Consider the following 17,435-nt stretch of genomic DNA (forward strand, 5'->3'; position numbering starts at 1 on the left):
CCATTATAACTTGAAGTCCGCCTTGCTGTAATGTGATCGCTACCCGAACCAAGAAGTCCAACATCAGAGAGCTTTCATGACAAAGATTAAAAAAAATAAAAAATACATATATAACTTAATCCCAATTATTTTAAATCAAGAATTAATTACATGCACAGTCCCCAGTTGTATGTCCATTTTATGGTTTTGGGGACCTTTCGAAAATTACACTTTTGACCCTCACTATTCATAGATGTTAAACACTTTGTTAAGTCATATGAATTGACCAAAATACCCTTTTTAGGACCAGAACCATAATATGGACATACACAGATGTAATTTTTTCTTGAAAGTAAAAGTGTACAACTAATTCAGGAACTTTATTTACCTTTGCATTGTAATTCTCATCAAGCATGATGGTACTTGAACTGATGGAGACGTGATATACGGGCGGGTCACAGAAGAAATGTAAATATTCCTGTGTGGTACAACTTTTAAATATGCTTTCATGAAAAGAATTATAAAGAGATCATAATAAAAAGATTAAAAAACATACTAAAGCAGCAGCAACACCAACAGCAATCTTTAGCCTGATTCTCCAATCTAATGGAGTCTTCAAAGGATCTAAAATCATATAACCAAACTTCAATAAAAGCTTCATAATAAACAAACATATAATATTTCACCAGAAATTACCATTTAAATGCTCCTTTAGGCTTCCATTTTCCACATTTTCAAACACAAGAAACCTGAAAATAGAAAATTGAAAACTTGAAACGCAAAGCTAACAACGTGCAATTAATGTCTTCAAATGTTAACATTGTGGGTACCTTTTTCTTCCAACAGAAAATCCATTAAGCGCAACAATGTGACGGTGATGCAAACGTCCCAAAAGTTGCACCTCCCGATAAAAGGAATCATCATCTTGTTGATCAACAAGGTGTATTTCTTTAACTACAGCAAAACGACCGTTCTGAAACTTGGCTTTATAAGACGCCCCGTGAGAAGACGTCCCTATGACTCTACTGAAACCGTCTGTTGCATTCTTTATGTCCTTATAAGAGAACCGCCTCAAGAAAGTTACTGGAACTAAAAAGAAAAAGAAATAATATCATTCAATTGTTTTCCTTACCAATAATCTTTATTTTAACCCTGAATAACTACAAAATCAGAATCATACACAACTCATTAAATTTTGCATTGTCAGTATATGTTACTGAATTCTGAATACAAACAGTTACAGCTCAAGTTATACACAGACCAGTCAACTTGACTTTTGATTTTTGACTTATGAAGTCAAACCAGTCAATTAAGATTGAAGAATTAATACAGGATCCTTAATCATACACAAATATATATAACCTTCTTTTCTTTACATAATATAAAAATTTTTGTCAATTATTTTCCGTTAAATCATGATGAGCATGGAAGGAATACGACTTGTTTGACCACAAAAAGTCAAACGCCATTCAAGACACATGTAAATCTTAAGACTCGCATTATGGGTCAGAAATGAGAAGACCCATTCCAATTCTGATATTATTTCTGCCCTAATTTCAAAATTGAACAGTTAGAAACACAGCAGAGATCTATCTAGAACCGACGGTTGTTTCGAATTCCAGAAACCCTTAAGTAAGATTCTAAGAACGACCCACCAAAACTTGGTTTAATTAATGGGTACCTGAGCGAGATCGGAGTGTGGGTGTTATTTTGAAGAAGAAGCTATCATTCATCTTCACTAATGGAACAAAGAATGGGGGGGGGGGGGTATTATTATTATTATTCCAGAAAGAAATCGAATGAATGAATGAATATTATTATTGTAAAATGCGTCGTACAAGTATGTATGTGTATGCGTGTGATCTGTAAAATGGAAGAATCTATTCCATTCAGAGTTTGTTGGTTAGTTTGTTACACGTAACCCACGCCGCGAAAGTGGATTTTTACCCACGCTTTCTACCGGACACCGTTTCAGGAAAACAAAGGTATAATAATAAAACTATAAATTGTTATTGTACGTTACAATCATTATTAACAGATAGCCCACATGCTCATTCTTAGGGGGTGTTTGGTAGAGGGAATTGAGATGTGAGAAATGGAATTGGAAAGAATTCTCTTGTTTGTTTATGTAAGAAAGAGGCGAGAAATGGAAATAAACTATTTCCATTTCTCTGATTTTGTTTCTCTACAAAAAGCGGAGAATTGGATTTCTCTGATTTCATTTCTCAGCCTCACTCTCTCACGCCTCTTCCTCACTCTCTCCGACGATCCTATTATTGTTCGGCTTTGTTGTTTTGTTCATCAATACATAACGTGATCAAACATCCTCCTCTATAAAGGTCCAAACAGATTATCGATTGCTATCCAAACCCTAGCTCAATCGAACCAGAGCTCACAGTCAATTGATCGATGGCGATGCGTGATTTAGTCACCGGCGGTGCGGCGTGTGCCGTACCTGGCTCTTCTTCGTCGTCAAATCCGCTCGGTGCTCTTGCGAACGCGCTAATTGGCTCTTCGTCTCAAAAGGTACGGCTTATTTGCCGTTAGTTTTGACCTAATTGGAGTTAATTATGTTGAATTGAATCGTGATGTTAGATAGAAATCATAGCAGATAGTTATTAGTTATTTACTTATTCAAGCTGTTGTAGTCAGGTAGTTGTTATTACTTATTATTGTTATTATTGGAATTGGATTATGTTTATGATGTTTAACTTGACTATACATGAGCTTGGCGAATTTTGACCTAATTGTGCTTAATTTGTTGATTTCAATTGTGAAGTTAGAAATGGTTAGGTAGATAGTTATTTACTTATTCAAACTTTTGTAATTAGGTTATTTAATTATTGTTGTTGTTGTCAGAATTGAATTATATTAGTGATGTTTAACTTGATTGTACTCGAGCTTGAAGATGATTGCTGAAGCAGAATTGAGTTGTATTTATTGAGTTCTGTACTCGTCCAAAAGCTTATCGTTAGATTGTTCTATTATTTTGACCTGAGTGTACTTAATTATGTTGATTTTAATCATGAAGTTATTTAGTTGTTCTAGCTGTTATAGTTAGGTTATTCTAATATTATTAGAATTGAGTTATCTTTATGATGTTTAATTTGACTGTACATGAGCTTGGAGATCATTGATTAAGCAGAATTGAATTGTATTCGTTGATATTGTACTCATTCAAAAGCTTATCGTTAGGTTGTTCTATCTATTATTATTGTTATTATTATCGGATTTGAATTATGTTTATGATGCTTAATTTGATTGTACATGAGCTTGGAGATCATTTCTAAAGCAGAATTCAATTGTACTGTACATAATTTGTGGTTCTATTGCTGTTAATTTTGACCTAATTGTACTTAATTATGTTGATTTCAATCGTGAAGTTAGAAATCGTAGGTAGATAGTTGTTTAGTATTCGAGCTGCTTTGAATAGTTAGTTAGTTTATTTGACACCAGAAAATCATAAACAAACGTAGGTTGCCCAAATACTCGAAACTGATTATTGCAACTTGTAGTTGAAGTAATCAGATAATTACTTCCATTCAAACACCTAGTATAAACTGTTGTTGATCTGGGCTTTATGTGTTTTAGCTTTCTTGATATGAAAGAAGGTCGCTACAATCCTAGGATGTCTTCTGTTATACCAATGGGGAAATGGCGAAAAGCCTCACAGGTTGAACCATATTTTTATCACATTTTGTCTTATGCAATTTTGCCTTAATTTGGCTCCTTTTAATTGAACTTTTCAGTGGATTGCTTTAATTAGAAGCCATGCAAAAGTTGTAGCATATGTGTAACATCCCGAAATTTCAAGATAATATTAATTATATTACTTAATAATAGAGGGAAAGTTTACTCGGGTTAGCAGGAAATAAATAAAAGAATAGGAGTTGGTATGGGTCGGGCTAGTGTCGGGTAATGAACGTTGGTTATGGATTTGGATTAATTGAGATGGGTTAAATGAGAATGGGATTTCAGGGATATAAATACCCCCAAAATCCCAAAATATCTTCATTTTCCCCACTCTCCTAAACACACACATTCTAACCGATCAAGATTCGAAGCCGAGACCCGAGATTTTGTTGATAGATCTGAGTTGGTAAGGTAAGAACAAATCCAACAAAGCTAATATTACTGAAAATGGTTAGGATTGGATGGGTTAACCGGACTCGAAACCCAAACTGCCCAAATCGGACCCCTAAAACGTCGATTTTAGGCCGATTTGATAGTTGGGATTTGTAGGCGCCGATCATACGATTCCGTGGGTACCAAAATCGAGTTATTTGGCTAAGAAACGAAGGATTTATGGGCAAACAGATCTGCAGCGCGATAACTTCGCCTGCAAGATTAAGTTCGCCTGATGAACTTCGCCTTCAAGCGTAACTTCGCCTTCAAGCGATGAACTTCGCCTGCAAGCTAAGTTCGCCTGATGACAAGTTCGCCTGAGGTTTAAGTTCGCCTAATGATAAGTTCGCCTGAGGTTTAACTTCGCCTAAAGCTAAGTTCGCCTGAGGTTTAACTTCGCCCAAAGCTAAGTTCGCCTGAGGTTTAACTTCGCCTAAAGCTAAGTTCGCCTGAGGTTTAACTTCGCCTGAAGCCAAGTTCGCCCGAGGGTTAACTTCGCCTAAAGCCAAGTTTGATTAGAAAATAAATTATCAAGCGATAAGTTAAAGTAAGCTAATACTAGGCCACCAGATTAGATCAGGCGAGTATTGATACGTGTAACTTGTACAGTCAGCCGAGCTCAGATAGAGAAGGGATTTACAGCTATCAGAAAAAGAAGCAGAATTCAGGTGAGTTTCTAGCCCCATTTATGTGTTACGTTTTCGGGGCTGTGTGCATACTCAATATGTTTGTTAATACACTTATCCTAAGAGATAAGTGTATGCCTTATATGGATAATGTGAAATATATGAATGATTGCTTGATGGTACGTGAACGATCTTCGGATATTGCACGTACTGTCAGGTTGCAGTGCTAAGAATAAGGTAAGTATGTTATGTAAGTTTATGTGTATGAACATGATAGAGATAATAGAAGAAAGAAATGATAACGTATGGTTGTATGGTTACGAAGAGGGTACCGAGCCCTAGTAATACTCGAGGAATGTAGGGCGTAATGCTCTTTATAACGTAAAATATGAAAGTAAGTTAATACAAAAGAAAGTAAGAAAGTATGGAAGTAAGAAAGTATGAATGAAAGGACATAATTTTATGTGTATGTCGTGTATGGTATATGTGATAGATACGATTGATTGCTTGACGGTACGTGAACGATCTTCGGATATTGCACGTATCGTCGAGGGAAGTGATTAGCTCCTTACATGGATAATAAATAACAACTTATAGATAGTGTTCCTTCAATGGAAAGTATAGTGTTCCTTCAATGGAAAGTATAGGGTTCCTTCTATGGAAAGTATAGTGTTCCTTCAATGGAAAGTATAGTGTTCCTTCAATGGAAAGTATAGGGTTCCTTCTATGGAAAGTATAGTGTTCCTTCAATGGATAGTAAAGTGTTCCTTCTATGGAAAGTATACAGAGTGTTCTTCCTATGGAAATTATATATAGTATGGTAATGGTAAGGTTCTTTTAATAGATATTACGTGATGATCCTCCCATGGATATTTATACGAGGTTAAGGTAGAAATGTGTGTCTTCGGATACGTTAAGAAATATATGAGAATAAAATTGTATGTTGCCTGATTAACTAGAACTCACTCAGCGTAGCTGACTTTTAGTATGCACGCAGGTGAGCTGATTATAGAGTTAGCATGAGGATGACACACGGCATGGATTGAACGGCTGGCATCTGAAGAAAGAAGTAAAGATGTTTTAAATATAAAGTTTTGTGTTATGGTATTAAAGAAAAGATTTAATGTTTTGTAACAAATGATTGATGTTTTATATTCCGCGAAAAGTTTTAATAAACTCTGATTTGAAGAACTGTGTTTATGAGTAAATCCGGCGCTAAAGTAGGGTCACCGGGTTTGGGGCCTTACAATATGACGGCATCGTATTTCCAGTTTTTAAGAAGTTATGTAAGGTTTGTATTTCCATTTTTGTTATAACATCAGAAAAGGACAACATATGAACATATTGGTTTTTATTTGTTACTAACATTATTTATTTAATGTTTTTCAGAGACGTCCACCCTTAGATTATAGTAAAGGAAAACAGAATTATGTAAGTTATTACATTTTCTTGAAATCATTTTAAGGTCAGCCTAAAACTCAATTGTGATTTTTTTTTCAAAATATGCAGAAACTTCAGAAGCAGCGTAATTGCATTCTTGATGAGCATTATGTGCAGACATTACTTGCAGTAAGAAACATTTTTTAATTTCTTATGAAATCTTATTTCCCTTTATAATAAGGTTTAAATTGTGTGTCCTAAGATGAATGATCTCGAGGGAGAGCTTGAAAGGCGAACTGTGACATACACTTCATGGATCCAGTCCGCCACAAACATGGAAACGAGAAGCTGGCATCCTGTAACCTATAACTATGCAAGTGCCAACCCTCAACAAATCCAAAGAATCAAGGTTATATATTGTATGTTTTTCTATCATTATTCATTTTGCTTAAAATGGCGAAACCACTTATATATATTGCAATTGCAGGATATAAACCATGTGTATTATGAGACTGAACACCGAACAGAATGGTGTAAGACTAATGGAATATTGGTCCCCTGTTTTCTGTTTGCTCGCAAGTTCTCTAGAGACGGGGCCATGCGGCTTCTGGCTGAAGGGAATTTTGATGCATCTGCTCTGCAACATACGACTCCATGACTGGTAGGAAATATCTAGATTGAATAGCAATTTGTCATCATAGATACAGTGTATACACAGTAACTGTCTAAAAATAGATGTCATTAAAATGACTTGTTCTCCCATCTTCAGGCATGTTTCTTTGAAAACGAACACGTTGTTGTAAAATGAATAATAAGTGACTAAGCCCAAAAAAACGGGCTGGTGTTGCCATTGTGCAAAACCAACTAAGTTTTGTAAGTGGATGGTATCTTATGAAGTGTTTGTATTATTTCTTTCTTTTTACTGGATTCGGTTGGTAATCACCTCATCCGTGCATAGCGTTAACTGTTATAATTCTTAGTTTATTTCCTATGTACCAAACAAGAGAAATGATTCTCAGCTATATTTCTCTACTGAAATCTCTGTACTACCAAACAGAACAGTCAATTCTCATTCTCCAGACCAATTCCCTTTCTCTGCAATTCCATTTCTCTACAATTCCATTCTCTGTACCAAACCTTACGTCAACCAACTGTTTGACAGGAAGCTCGTTTATATTTTATCTGTTTAATAGTTGAACTAGCATGAACAAAAAATTTCGTTCGATGAATTGTTCGTAGACCATTCGTTTGCCCGACAAAAGTTTAACAAATGAACATGAATAAGCTCTCGTCTAGTTCGGTTCGTTTACAACCCTACTCTTTTGTATTTTATTACAAAAAAAATATTCATAAAATCTACCTTAACAAGTTTGAAAAACATTTGGAACTATTATGCATATTGCGTCTCAATCGTTCTCAAAAAGCACTTGATCACTAGGTTGCTTAACAACAACTAATTAATAAAAGTGAAAAATTTATTCAAAATTCGAACCACTCACAGTCTCACTTAAAACATTCTCATCCAAAATGTCACATGCTAATATTGATCGGTTTAGAGCATGATCAAACACCATACAAACATAACATTGGAGATGCTCTTAATACTAACAATATCGACCAACACCTCATCCATGTGTGGAGCATCGTCGTTCAAGTTGAACCATAGAGTAAAAAAAATGAAAATTAGTTTTTTTTAAGAGAAGGCATTGACACATCTTGTTACAACATCACTTGAGTAATGTTAGTTGCACTAAATTATTATATACAGCCAAAACATTTCAACAATAAGGTTCATATTATATTATATTATATTCAACATTTGTAGGTTAGTGCACAAAGTCGAAAAAGAAGAGCTAAGGGAAAAAAAACGTTAATTCACCATGAATTGAGGTTAGGAATCATGTTAAAGGAACCAAATAATCATCTTTTTAGTGAAGAAGAGCACTTGCATGCTAAGTAATTCTTTACCTAACCTTCAAGTTTGTGAAATTATACCAAGGAAACATGGTAGTCTTTGTTTTATTGGGATTCATAATGACTTAAGTGTGTAATGTAGTTAGAACTCGAGATACTCCATGATATATGATTTAGATATATATGCATGTTTGAGTTATGGAAAATATTATAGGTAAGACCATGCTATAATTTGAATACTATGTGTAGATATTGATGTGAATTGGCTAAAAACATCTCATTAGACGATAACATAGTGACAAACACAAAAAGTTTTAGTCGATAAACAAACAAGATGGTGATAGGATCTATAAACTGATTGTAAAACAAACGAACTGATTGTAGATATTAATTATAACTTAGTCCGGAAAACTTAAAGTTTAACATATATATATACCCAAGAATATAAATTATATATAGAAAATTGTTACACATATGACATATGGTTTAAGATTATACACGAAAACACATATTTATGGCACAAGAACATGTCAGAAATCATAATATTTCTATGTCTTGCTCATTCTCCACAATCCACATGGTTTGTTCATGAATGACTTGACCATGTGATTGTGATGGACCCCAACGCATTTGATGATTTGAACCTTTGGAGGTGAAAGACAACAAAACTACGTAGCCAAAATAGAAATAAAAATTCAATATCACATTATTAAAATCAATTTATTTGAACTTGGTGAAATAACGCCGGTTGTATATTTAACTAAACTTTTTCTAATATTATATTGTGAAGTCATAACCCAAATCTATATATAAACAGGTCATTGCAAAACTGTATTTCGATTTGCATTCTATGACTTGGTTACTCTTTATCGTATAACAGGGTGATTTATTTCAAGAACATTTGATTTGAAACAAATATATATTGCTCAGTGAGAACACATGCCTAAATCAAAACACCAATTGAACTATCTGGAAATTTTATTCAGACACAATTTCACTAAAAGTAAGTCTAGTATATGCCTACACCAAACAAGCATATGATTATGCTGGTAGAAAAGAATGGTTGGGTGTACGGGAAACGTAGAAGAGACACATGTGTATGGTTGGTCTCACCAACTATGCCTATGTCGGTTAAGACGACATTCAAGTAGCCTTTTTTTCACACTAAGAATTTTCCTATTTCAAGTCCAGTTACATGTTTCCTTCCAAACTATAATCATATTATGTGATATTTACTCACATCGCGTATTATACAACTTATAAACATCCAAGTCACACATGTAGATCACCCGCATAACCTTAGAGGAACAATCAAAATTTATAATCCAACTGATTATACCGTATTGATGTTCAACATCAGTGTTCTTGTTTGAATGAAATTTGAAGAACAAAACTAAAACACACACACAAAAAACAAGAGAAATCACTAAGAAAACTTATACTAAATTATATTCTAATAACGGATAGTTGAGTTGGTAATCAATGCCACGCGATTTTACTGGCCACCTAAGCGAAAGAGAAATAAAAAAAAATACATGTTAATCGAGAGATAAACTTGTGACCATTAGTTGATTTAAGCGAGAGTTAAAGTTAAACTTGTGACACGTATCGAATTTTTATTGGTTGAAAATGGGTCTCGTTTACTTTTCACAAAATTCAATGCTCATAAAGTGACGGCTAAGGCTTAACCGGCAACCCATGTACTACTTGTTTACTTTCGAAAATTTCGAGTAAAACATGCTAATCTAGATAATTTCCCCTAAAAAAAACTAATTAAATTCCATTTCATCCAAAATTTAATATTGCCGGCGACTAAATTTGCAGCTAAAATCCGGCGAGTTGTTGGTACAGTTAACGATGATGATGATGATGATGATGATGATGATGATGATAAAGAATACATTGCTTGCCTCTTCATTGTACGAATTTGATCGTTCTTCGTCTAGGGTTTTGCATTACTGCACGCAAACCCTAACCCCTAATCCAGTGGCTGCTACCGGAACCACTCTGTTTCACAGGCTCATTGGTTTCCATGAACCATCAGTTGTCCCGGTTCTAGACCAATGGGTTGGCGAAGGTAAACCCATTGATCAACCAGATCTTCACAGGATAATCAAACAGTTTCGCAAATTTGGCCGCTTCAAACACGCTCTACAGGTATAAATTAGTGAACTTGATATTTCATTTCAATTGATAATATGTTTAAGAGTTGCTCTAATGAAATTGATATTGAATTTAAGAAATTTACTTTGAATTTAGTGTTCAACTGTTGAACTGAAAACTTTATGAATTGATAATCTTAGACAGTTATATGACACCATCCGAGCTGAAAATTTGAGCTTCAGCTCCACTTGGTTTTAAACAGAGCTGGTTCGGCTTGGTTAATAAAAAGAATGTTTAATAAACACATTTCAAGTTACAATTCAATAATTAAAAAACATTTCACATGTATACACTATACACATAATTATAAATTTATAATGATATATTAACACACACTCATATACTTATACATAATATATATATTATGTAATGAAGTCATCATCATCATCGTACTCAGTAAATCCCATCAATAACAAAGCTATGGTAGGGTCTGAGGAGGGTAAGATGTAGACAACCTTACCTCTACCCCTTAGGAATAGAGAGACTGTAGTTTTGCATCAAGCCTTGGACATAAGGCACATAACACTCAACCATCCGGACACCGGCTGATTGGTGCATGTACCTTTGTCTTTCGGCCATCAACGCCACGATGCCTGATTAACATTCTGCCACTTTTAACGATATTTTCACAAAAATAGTAAAATAACGTCAAAATTAGTGCAATTTCACTTTTGCCCACCCGAGGGCCCACACATAAATACATTATATGCGGGCACCACAACCAGGGAGTATATTATGTAATGAAGTAAAGGTAAAATAATTTGAGCCATACAAAGTGAGCGATCCTTGGCTCGGACTTGGCACGTTTACAAACCAAGCGGGTTCGGCTCAGTTTCAAACCTAGTCGATTCAAGCTTGTTTTTCTAGAGCTTTTTCCTAGAGAGCTTTGAGCGAGCTCCAAGCCACGAGCTTTTTGGACCGCCCTGCATGACAGATGCTATCGATTATTTGAACCGTTCTAAAATAGCCATTTACCGCAATTTTTTTATCAATGTCATGCCATTGAAATCTATAATTTGGGACCAAACCCACTGTCTCTATTACAATGTGGTTCTGTGGTAAGTTTGTTTGAGAAACTAAAAATATCAAAACTGTCGTTTTCTCATGCATACCAACAAAATCCCATTTGTCGTTTTTGTTACAGATATGCCAATGGATGGATGACAAATCATATCTTGATAATACACATAAAGATGTTCCAGTGAGGCTGGATTTGATATCAAAGGTATACGGTATAAAGCAAGCTGAGGAATATTTCAACCAAATTCCAGATACTTCAAGGGTAATGCAGGTTTATGGTGCCCTTTTAAACTGCTACGCAGAAGCGCGTTTCTTAAACAAAGCAGAAGCCACCATGCAAAAGATGAGAGATTTAGGCTATTCAGGGTCATTGACCTACAATGTTATGATGGGATTGTATTCTTTCGCAAGTAAATATGAAAAACTTGATCTTTTAATGGAAGAAATGGATCAAAAGGGTATTCAGATTGATAAGTTCACGTATTGTATTAGATTAAACGCGTATGCGAAAGCTTCAGAAATACAAAAAATGGAGACGCTTTTGTTGAGAATGGAAGCTGACCCGCATGTCAACATGGCAGCATGCGTACATAACGGTAGCAAACGGGTATCTAAAAGCTGGTGATAAAAAAAAGGCGTTGACTTGTTTAAAGAAATCTGAATACCTTATAAAACCCAGTCAAAAAAAGTCAGCTTATGAGAATCTACTCACTCTTTATGCTAGTGCGGGCCGAAAAGATGAAGTGTATCGCGTATGGAATCTTTACAAGAAGCTTGGAAGGGTTTACAATCAAGGTTATCTTTGTTTAATAAGCTCACTTGCTAAACTTGATTGTATCAATGATGTTGAGAGAGTATATAAAGAGTGGGAAGCGCGGTATAAACGTTTTGATCTTCAAGTTCCAAATCTTGTGGTTACAATATATTGCAAAAAGGGTCTTCTTGAAAAGGCTGAAGCAACAATAAAAGGTGTTGTAGAGAGGGGAAATGAACCGAATGCAGCCACGTGGAGTCGTTTGGCATTGGGTTATGTTAAAAAAGATGAAATGGAGAAGGCGGTGGAGGCAACAAGGAAATCTATTTTGAGCAGTTATCCAGGGTGGACGGTTGACATGGTCACTTTGTCTGCGTGTTTAGATTATTTGAGCCAAAAGAGGAAAAAGGTCATTTGTCGGAAATGGTTTATAAGAGTTTAGTGAAAAGTTTGTCTGAGGGATCTGTTCTCACAACTTAAAATATGTTATCGTTAGTTGATGATGCAACTGTAATATGTTATCGTTAGTTGATGATGCAACTGTAGGCGCACGAAGGCCATTTCGACCAAACATGAGAAATTGCATCTTGATTAGAGTTTTGAGATGATACTCTAGTATATCACCGCACTTAGCAGTGGCGAGGATTGAGGAGAGGCTTGTTAGAACTACTCAGCATTTGGGATTTTGATCTTGTTTATTTATCTTGTGTTCAACATTAACTTAGGAATAAGGTGGTGTTGGTTTTTGTCACCACAAATGGTATAAACTGAATACTTAAAAAGGAAGAGAAAACTAGGGGCACTTTTATTGTGTAGGAATGAATTTTAGTTTATGATATGTTTTTCTCATGCTTGTATTCTCTACTCACATTGTTATAAGAATCAGGCATAAGTAGAAGAATAAAAGACTCCTCCAGATCTTTGACACTTGATTCAAGTGAAACAATTAAAGTAAATACCAAGTAAAATCTAACTGATAGCAAAAAGCTATTGATAGTGACAAAGGCAAAAAAATTCATCCAATTGAGTTTACCACCAAATCAACTGTTGAATTATCATCACTTGCAGATTCCCTTTCACTAACTTCTTTAACAAATCCTGCAAACTCCTTAGCTAACTCCACATCACCCTTCTCTTTCAAGTACTTAACACATGCTACCAAAGTAACTTGATTTAAACTCCAACGATCATCATAACATGAAACTGCCTTCTTCATTGCATCAACCGCTTTCTCCATCTCATTGCTCTTCCAAAACGCCGTCGCCAAACAATCCCACGTGCTTTTAGGCGGCCGTTTCCCCATACTCACAAACCTCTGCACATACTCTTCCGCTTTCTTCCAATCACCCTTCCTACTATACCCGTTGACCAAAACGTTGACCACCCAAAAGTCGAAGGAAGTCGTTTTAGACTCCCATTCGGTTAAAACCTTCTCTGCCCCTTCAATATCATCCAACTTCACTAACGAGCTTGCCATATAATGATACAATCTATCATTTAATTTCCGATATTTCTTTTTATACAAATCCCATATACGATAAACATGATCTTTTTCACCAAGATTAGCATACATGGTGAGAAGTGTTAGATAAACAATCGCATTTGAATTCCCGGTAACAACTTGCTCTGTTTTCTTTAACATTTCCAAACATTTCTCATTTTGACTAAACTTTAGGTAGCCTTTTGCAGCAATGATGTAAGCATGCCAATTGAGTATGACATCACGATCGGTTTCCATGTAACCGAGAAAATTCTCCATTTCCCTGATGTCAAAACAAGTATACGCGCTTAATATAATGTAATAAGTTGGTCGGTGAAAACGAGCACCTGTTTTCTGCATTTCATTCACGAGTTTTAACAGCTTATCGTGGCTGTTGGTTTTGGAGTATAGATTTAGCATACTGTTGTAGGAATGTGTAGTCATGTATCCTAACTGTTTCATCTTTTCCATGGTGGATTCTGCCTTTTCTAAAGATTTTTTGTAAGTGTAACAGTTTAAAAGAGCTCCATATACCCTGAAATCCTTAAACGCGTCCGGGATGGTATTGAAGAACTTCTCAGCCTGTTCTAGACCTACAACCCTTGAAATTAAATCCAAGTGAACCGCAATGTTACCAGGTGATTTGTCAAGGTAATTTCTGTTAGTCATCCATTCATATAGCTGAAATCAGAATATATCAAATTCATGTGAGATAATTGTTTAATATAAAGAATAATCACTAAATGATATCAAGTTTCATATTTATTCCATTTAGATCACTTAATTTTTGCATTTGTAGAAAATATTTACGGCCACAAAACAATATTGAAACTTGAGTTGTTTTAGAAGTTAGAAAAAAGTTTAAGTGACTTTAGTGGACACTAATATGTAAGTGGGCCGAGCTTGGCTCGTTTATTATTTATTATTTAATTAAAATATATCATACTTATTATTATATATTTTTAGAAAAAAAACACTTAACGAGCCTAAGCTTGCCTCGAGCTAGTGTGCAGTACCTTAAACAAGCCAAAGCTCGGCTCGAGCTCGGTTGTGCAGTGTGAAATGACTACATAAAAGTCCAAAAAAGTTAGAATCTTAAAAATACACTAGGCTCGTTAAGGCTCAACAAGCCTAAATGATCTTCCTATACAAGACTCGAGCTCTAGCCCGATAACGCTCGGCTAGTATCGAGCTTTTTATCTATCCTATCTCAAGTAACTCGCGAGCAACTTGGCTCGTTTACACCCCTAGACACTATAAAACCACGATTACTATTGAGTAACATGCGATAGCTTCAAAAATGATTACTTTGTGTTATTTTAACAAGAAACCCGTAAAATACTGTAATTAGACTCATAAAGGTTCAATCTTGAGATGGGTTTAATCAGTTAAAAGTATTAGACACTGTAATTAGAGTATTAGACCAGTACAAAGACTCGTAAAGGTTGAATCTTGGCATGAATGAATGAGTTACAAACTAACCTGAAGGGCTTGGGAGTATCTATTATGATTCCTGAGAGTTTTGATGATGTTTCTGAGGTCATCAGGTTTGATATAAGTGCCACCTTGTTGTACCCATTGATCCAGTATCGGACCAATTGAAGCCGTGGGTTTTAATTTGGCCGGTGAAATCATGTCATAGAGTACATTGTGATGATGGGTTTGAATGGAAAATGAAGAACCGAATAAAACCCTAGAAAGTAAAGGATGGTGATGATGATGAAACTTGCAGGATCGAAGGGTTACCATTGTCTTTTAACTCACTGACTGGATCTCAGGTTTCTACAGGATTTATTAGGGTTCTTGATAAACCTTTTTTTTATCTACAATGTCAATAAATAAAGCTAGGTTATAATGGGTAAATAAGACATTTTAAAATAAAATTACTTAAATCAATTTGTGATTGGCGTTTATTTTTTGAAATGATGATGGGAAGGTATGTTTACGTTTTGAGTTGATTAGTCTAATTTGTCAGGTACTTATGGAATCACGTATGAGGAAAATAAAAATTTTAGATTATTAACGGATGTCATGATCATGTCAGGGATAAGAGACAAGCATGTTATGCGAGTTGTAGTTGTCAATATCGTGGCCAACATGAGGATGCCTCCGTGAATTCAAGCCAGACATGCGCATGCTTGGTCCAAGAAAACCTAGTTGAAAACATTTGCAATTGTCTGGTACATGCGTGTTTAGTGGCACACATGACCATGCGAGACCATGGTTTTGCAAAAACCATGTATGAAAGACCAAATGGAAAAATCCCAAACTAGGTATTTTCATAAACAAGTTTCTACTTTTAGATATCATTTCCATAGAATTCCAGAATTAGGTATTTAAAACTAGTCGTAACGAGTAGTACGTGTTACCAAACAAGTAGTTTACGGAACCACTTAAAACATGTCACATGGTCATAAGCCACCCGAGACAAGCACGTTTAATACTCGTTTAGTTGCCACGAATAAAGAAGATGCATGCCTCAGAATCAACGCCTACAACTACTGCATAAATGTTTTCATCGCAGCTGTCTTGGTTGGTTTACGACCACATGCATGTTTTAAGTCTGCTAACTACTCGTTTTGTAACACTACTACTCGTCACAACTAGTTTTAAAATACTCATTTATAAAATTCAATGCAAATGATATCTAAAACTATAAATGTGTTTATGAAAATACATATTTTGAGAATTTTCCTGATACCAAAGCCACTTCATGTGCGTAGGGTTGTCATAACATGTCAGACACGACATGATAAAACACGAACACCTATAGTGTTATGCACGAACACGACACGATAACTAATCGTGTCATTTATTTCCAAACACAAACACGAACCTATGTAGAAGCAGGTTAACATGTTAAGACCTGTTTAGAGACCTGCTTAAGGACACGATACATAATACACATGTAGTTGAACAAAAATTGACAAAACGAGCATAAAAGTCTTGAATTGATACATAATCCATGACATATTTGATCAACTAATCCACAAATCCAAAAGCAAATCCATTGGTTGATATTTCCTATAGTTAGAACCATTTGGCTAGCCAATTTTTTTCCACTTCAAAATCTCACGCAACTCTTGGTGAACTAAGGTGAATAAACCTCCACCTAAACCACTAAACTTTATATTCATGTGTTGATATTTTCTTTTTAAACATGCTTATGATTTTCTTGCCAACAACTAGCTCATAAAAAGTATTTTATATTTTTTCTTGAGAGAGAAATTTTATAAAAACTAGCTCGAGCCTAGAAACATCAAACAACGAATTACATAGAAGGAAATCTAAAGCTTTTCCAACTTGTCCAATCTAAAGAGAGGAGGATCGCTTAAATCTAATTTTATCTATAAAAAACAGTATTTCCAATCTTCTTTGTTAAGCTTGAAATCACCACCTTACTTTTTGTTTTCCATATGTTTTCCATATGCACTAACAACAAAGAAGCATAATCGACTGCCCCATCTTTCAGTCCACAACATCGGTTTTTGAGAGAGAGAGAGTTGGTAAAATTTCTTTATTTTGAGGTATGAATACTGAAGAGACTACGTCTGGCCAGGCTCAATCAGAGAGACCAAAAAGTCTAGCCCAGTCCAGCCCAACAATACCCTGGGCACTCCAGACAAAACCTAGGGTCAAGGGCTGACCTGTCCTTGTCAACATGAGTGCTACACAACTGAAGTGGACCTAATCTTGGAGGGAAAATAAGGTCCAATGGATAATGACCAGCTCCCTGTTGAAGTCAAAGGACCAGCGGATAATAGAGGGAGCCTGAAGAGTAACAGTCTATAGGGAGATTCTCCCTGGACCATATATATATATTGTATACATTCCTTTTGTAAGGTCAAGTTCAGGAGAAATGAAATAATACACTCACTTTGCATGGTCATCAAGAGTCACCTCACACAATAACACTCGAGCACTCATAATCAAACATTCATTTCAATTGGGGTTTTTACATTCTTATCTTCCTATTGGCTTGGTCATCATTCTC

The 17,435-nt window shown here is 35.4% G+C and overlaps 2 protein-coding genes, 1 long non-coding RNA gene and 1 pseudogene across 4 annotated transcripts; 2 read left to right on the plus strand and 2 right to left on the minus strand.

The window, feature by feature from the left end:
• Positions 1-5: 5 nt before the first annotated feature.
• LOC143569105 (putative receptor-like protein kinase At1g49730) lies at positions 6-1,757 on the minus strand (the record flags this gene model as incomplete). Its single annotated transcript, XM_077055089.1, has 6 exons — positions 1,661-1,757; positions 810-1,068; positions 676-728; positions 536-603; positions 368-457; positions 6-71 (listed from the first exon to the last, which is right to left on the minus strand). Coding segments are annotated over exons 1-6 (588 nt in total), but the record flags the coding sequence as incomplete, so codon positions are not given.
• A 4,511-nt stretch (positions 1,758-6,268) lies between these two features.
• LOC143569099 (uncharacterized) lies at positions 6,269-6,780 on the plus strand. Its single transcript, XR_013141671.1, has 3 exons — positions 6,269-6,299; positions 6,373-6,519; positions 6,598-6,780. It is a non-coding gene; the product is annotated as an uncharacterized LOC143569099 (long non-coding RNA).
• Positions 6,781-9,881: 3,101 nt separating this feature from the next.
• On the plus strand, positions 9,882-12,403 carry LOC143569101 (pentatricopeptide repeat-containing protein At2g20710, mitochondrial pseudogene; annotated as a pseudogene). The gene is made up of 2 exons (XR_013141672.1): positions 9,882-10,181; positions 11,332-12,403. The product of XR_013141672.1 is annotated as a pentatricopeptide repeat-containing protein At2g20710, mitochondrial pseudogene (transcript).
• A 571-nt stretch (positions 12,404-12,974) lies between these two features.
• LOC143569100 (pentatricopeptide repeat-containing protein At2g20710, mitochondrial-like) lies at positions 12,975-15,190 on the minus strand. The gene is made up of 2 exons (XM_077055085.1): positions 14,924-15,190; positions 12,975-14,122 (listed from the first exon to the last, which is right to left on the minus strand). Exons 1-2 carry the CDS (start codon positions 15,188-15,190, stop codon positions 12,977-12,979), a joined length of 1,413 nt encoding a protein of 470 aa, XP_076911200.1. The 3' UTR covers positions 12,975-12,976.
• Between the last annotated feature and the right edge of the window lie 2,245 nt (positions 15,191-17,435).

This window comes from Bidens hawaiensis, unplaced genomic scaffold, assembly GCF_021521415.1.
Source record: "Bidens hawaiensis isolate Kalapana, Puna unplaced genomic scaffold, B.hawaiensis_p1.1 tig00024311_1, whole genome shotgun sequence".
In the NCBI taxonomy this organism is placed as follows: domain Eukaryota; kingdom Viridiplantae; phylum Streptophyta; class Magnoliopsida; order Asterales; family Asteraceae; genus Bidens; species Bidens hawaiensis.

Excerpts from the sequence above, each read along its gene's own strand:
- LOC143569100 (XM_077055085.1), bottom strand. The coding sequence starts at position 15,190 with ATGGTAACCCTTCGATCCTGCAAGTTTCATCATCATCACCATCCTTTA. Across the intron at positions 14,123-14,923 it reads GATACTCCCAAGCCCTTCAG|CTATATGAATGGATGACTAA; the intron begins GTTAGTTTGTAA and ends TTCTGATTTCAG.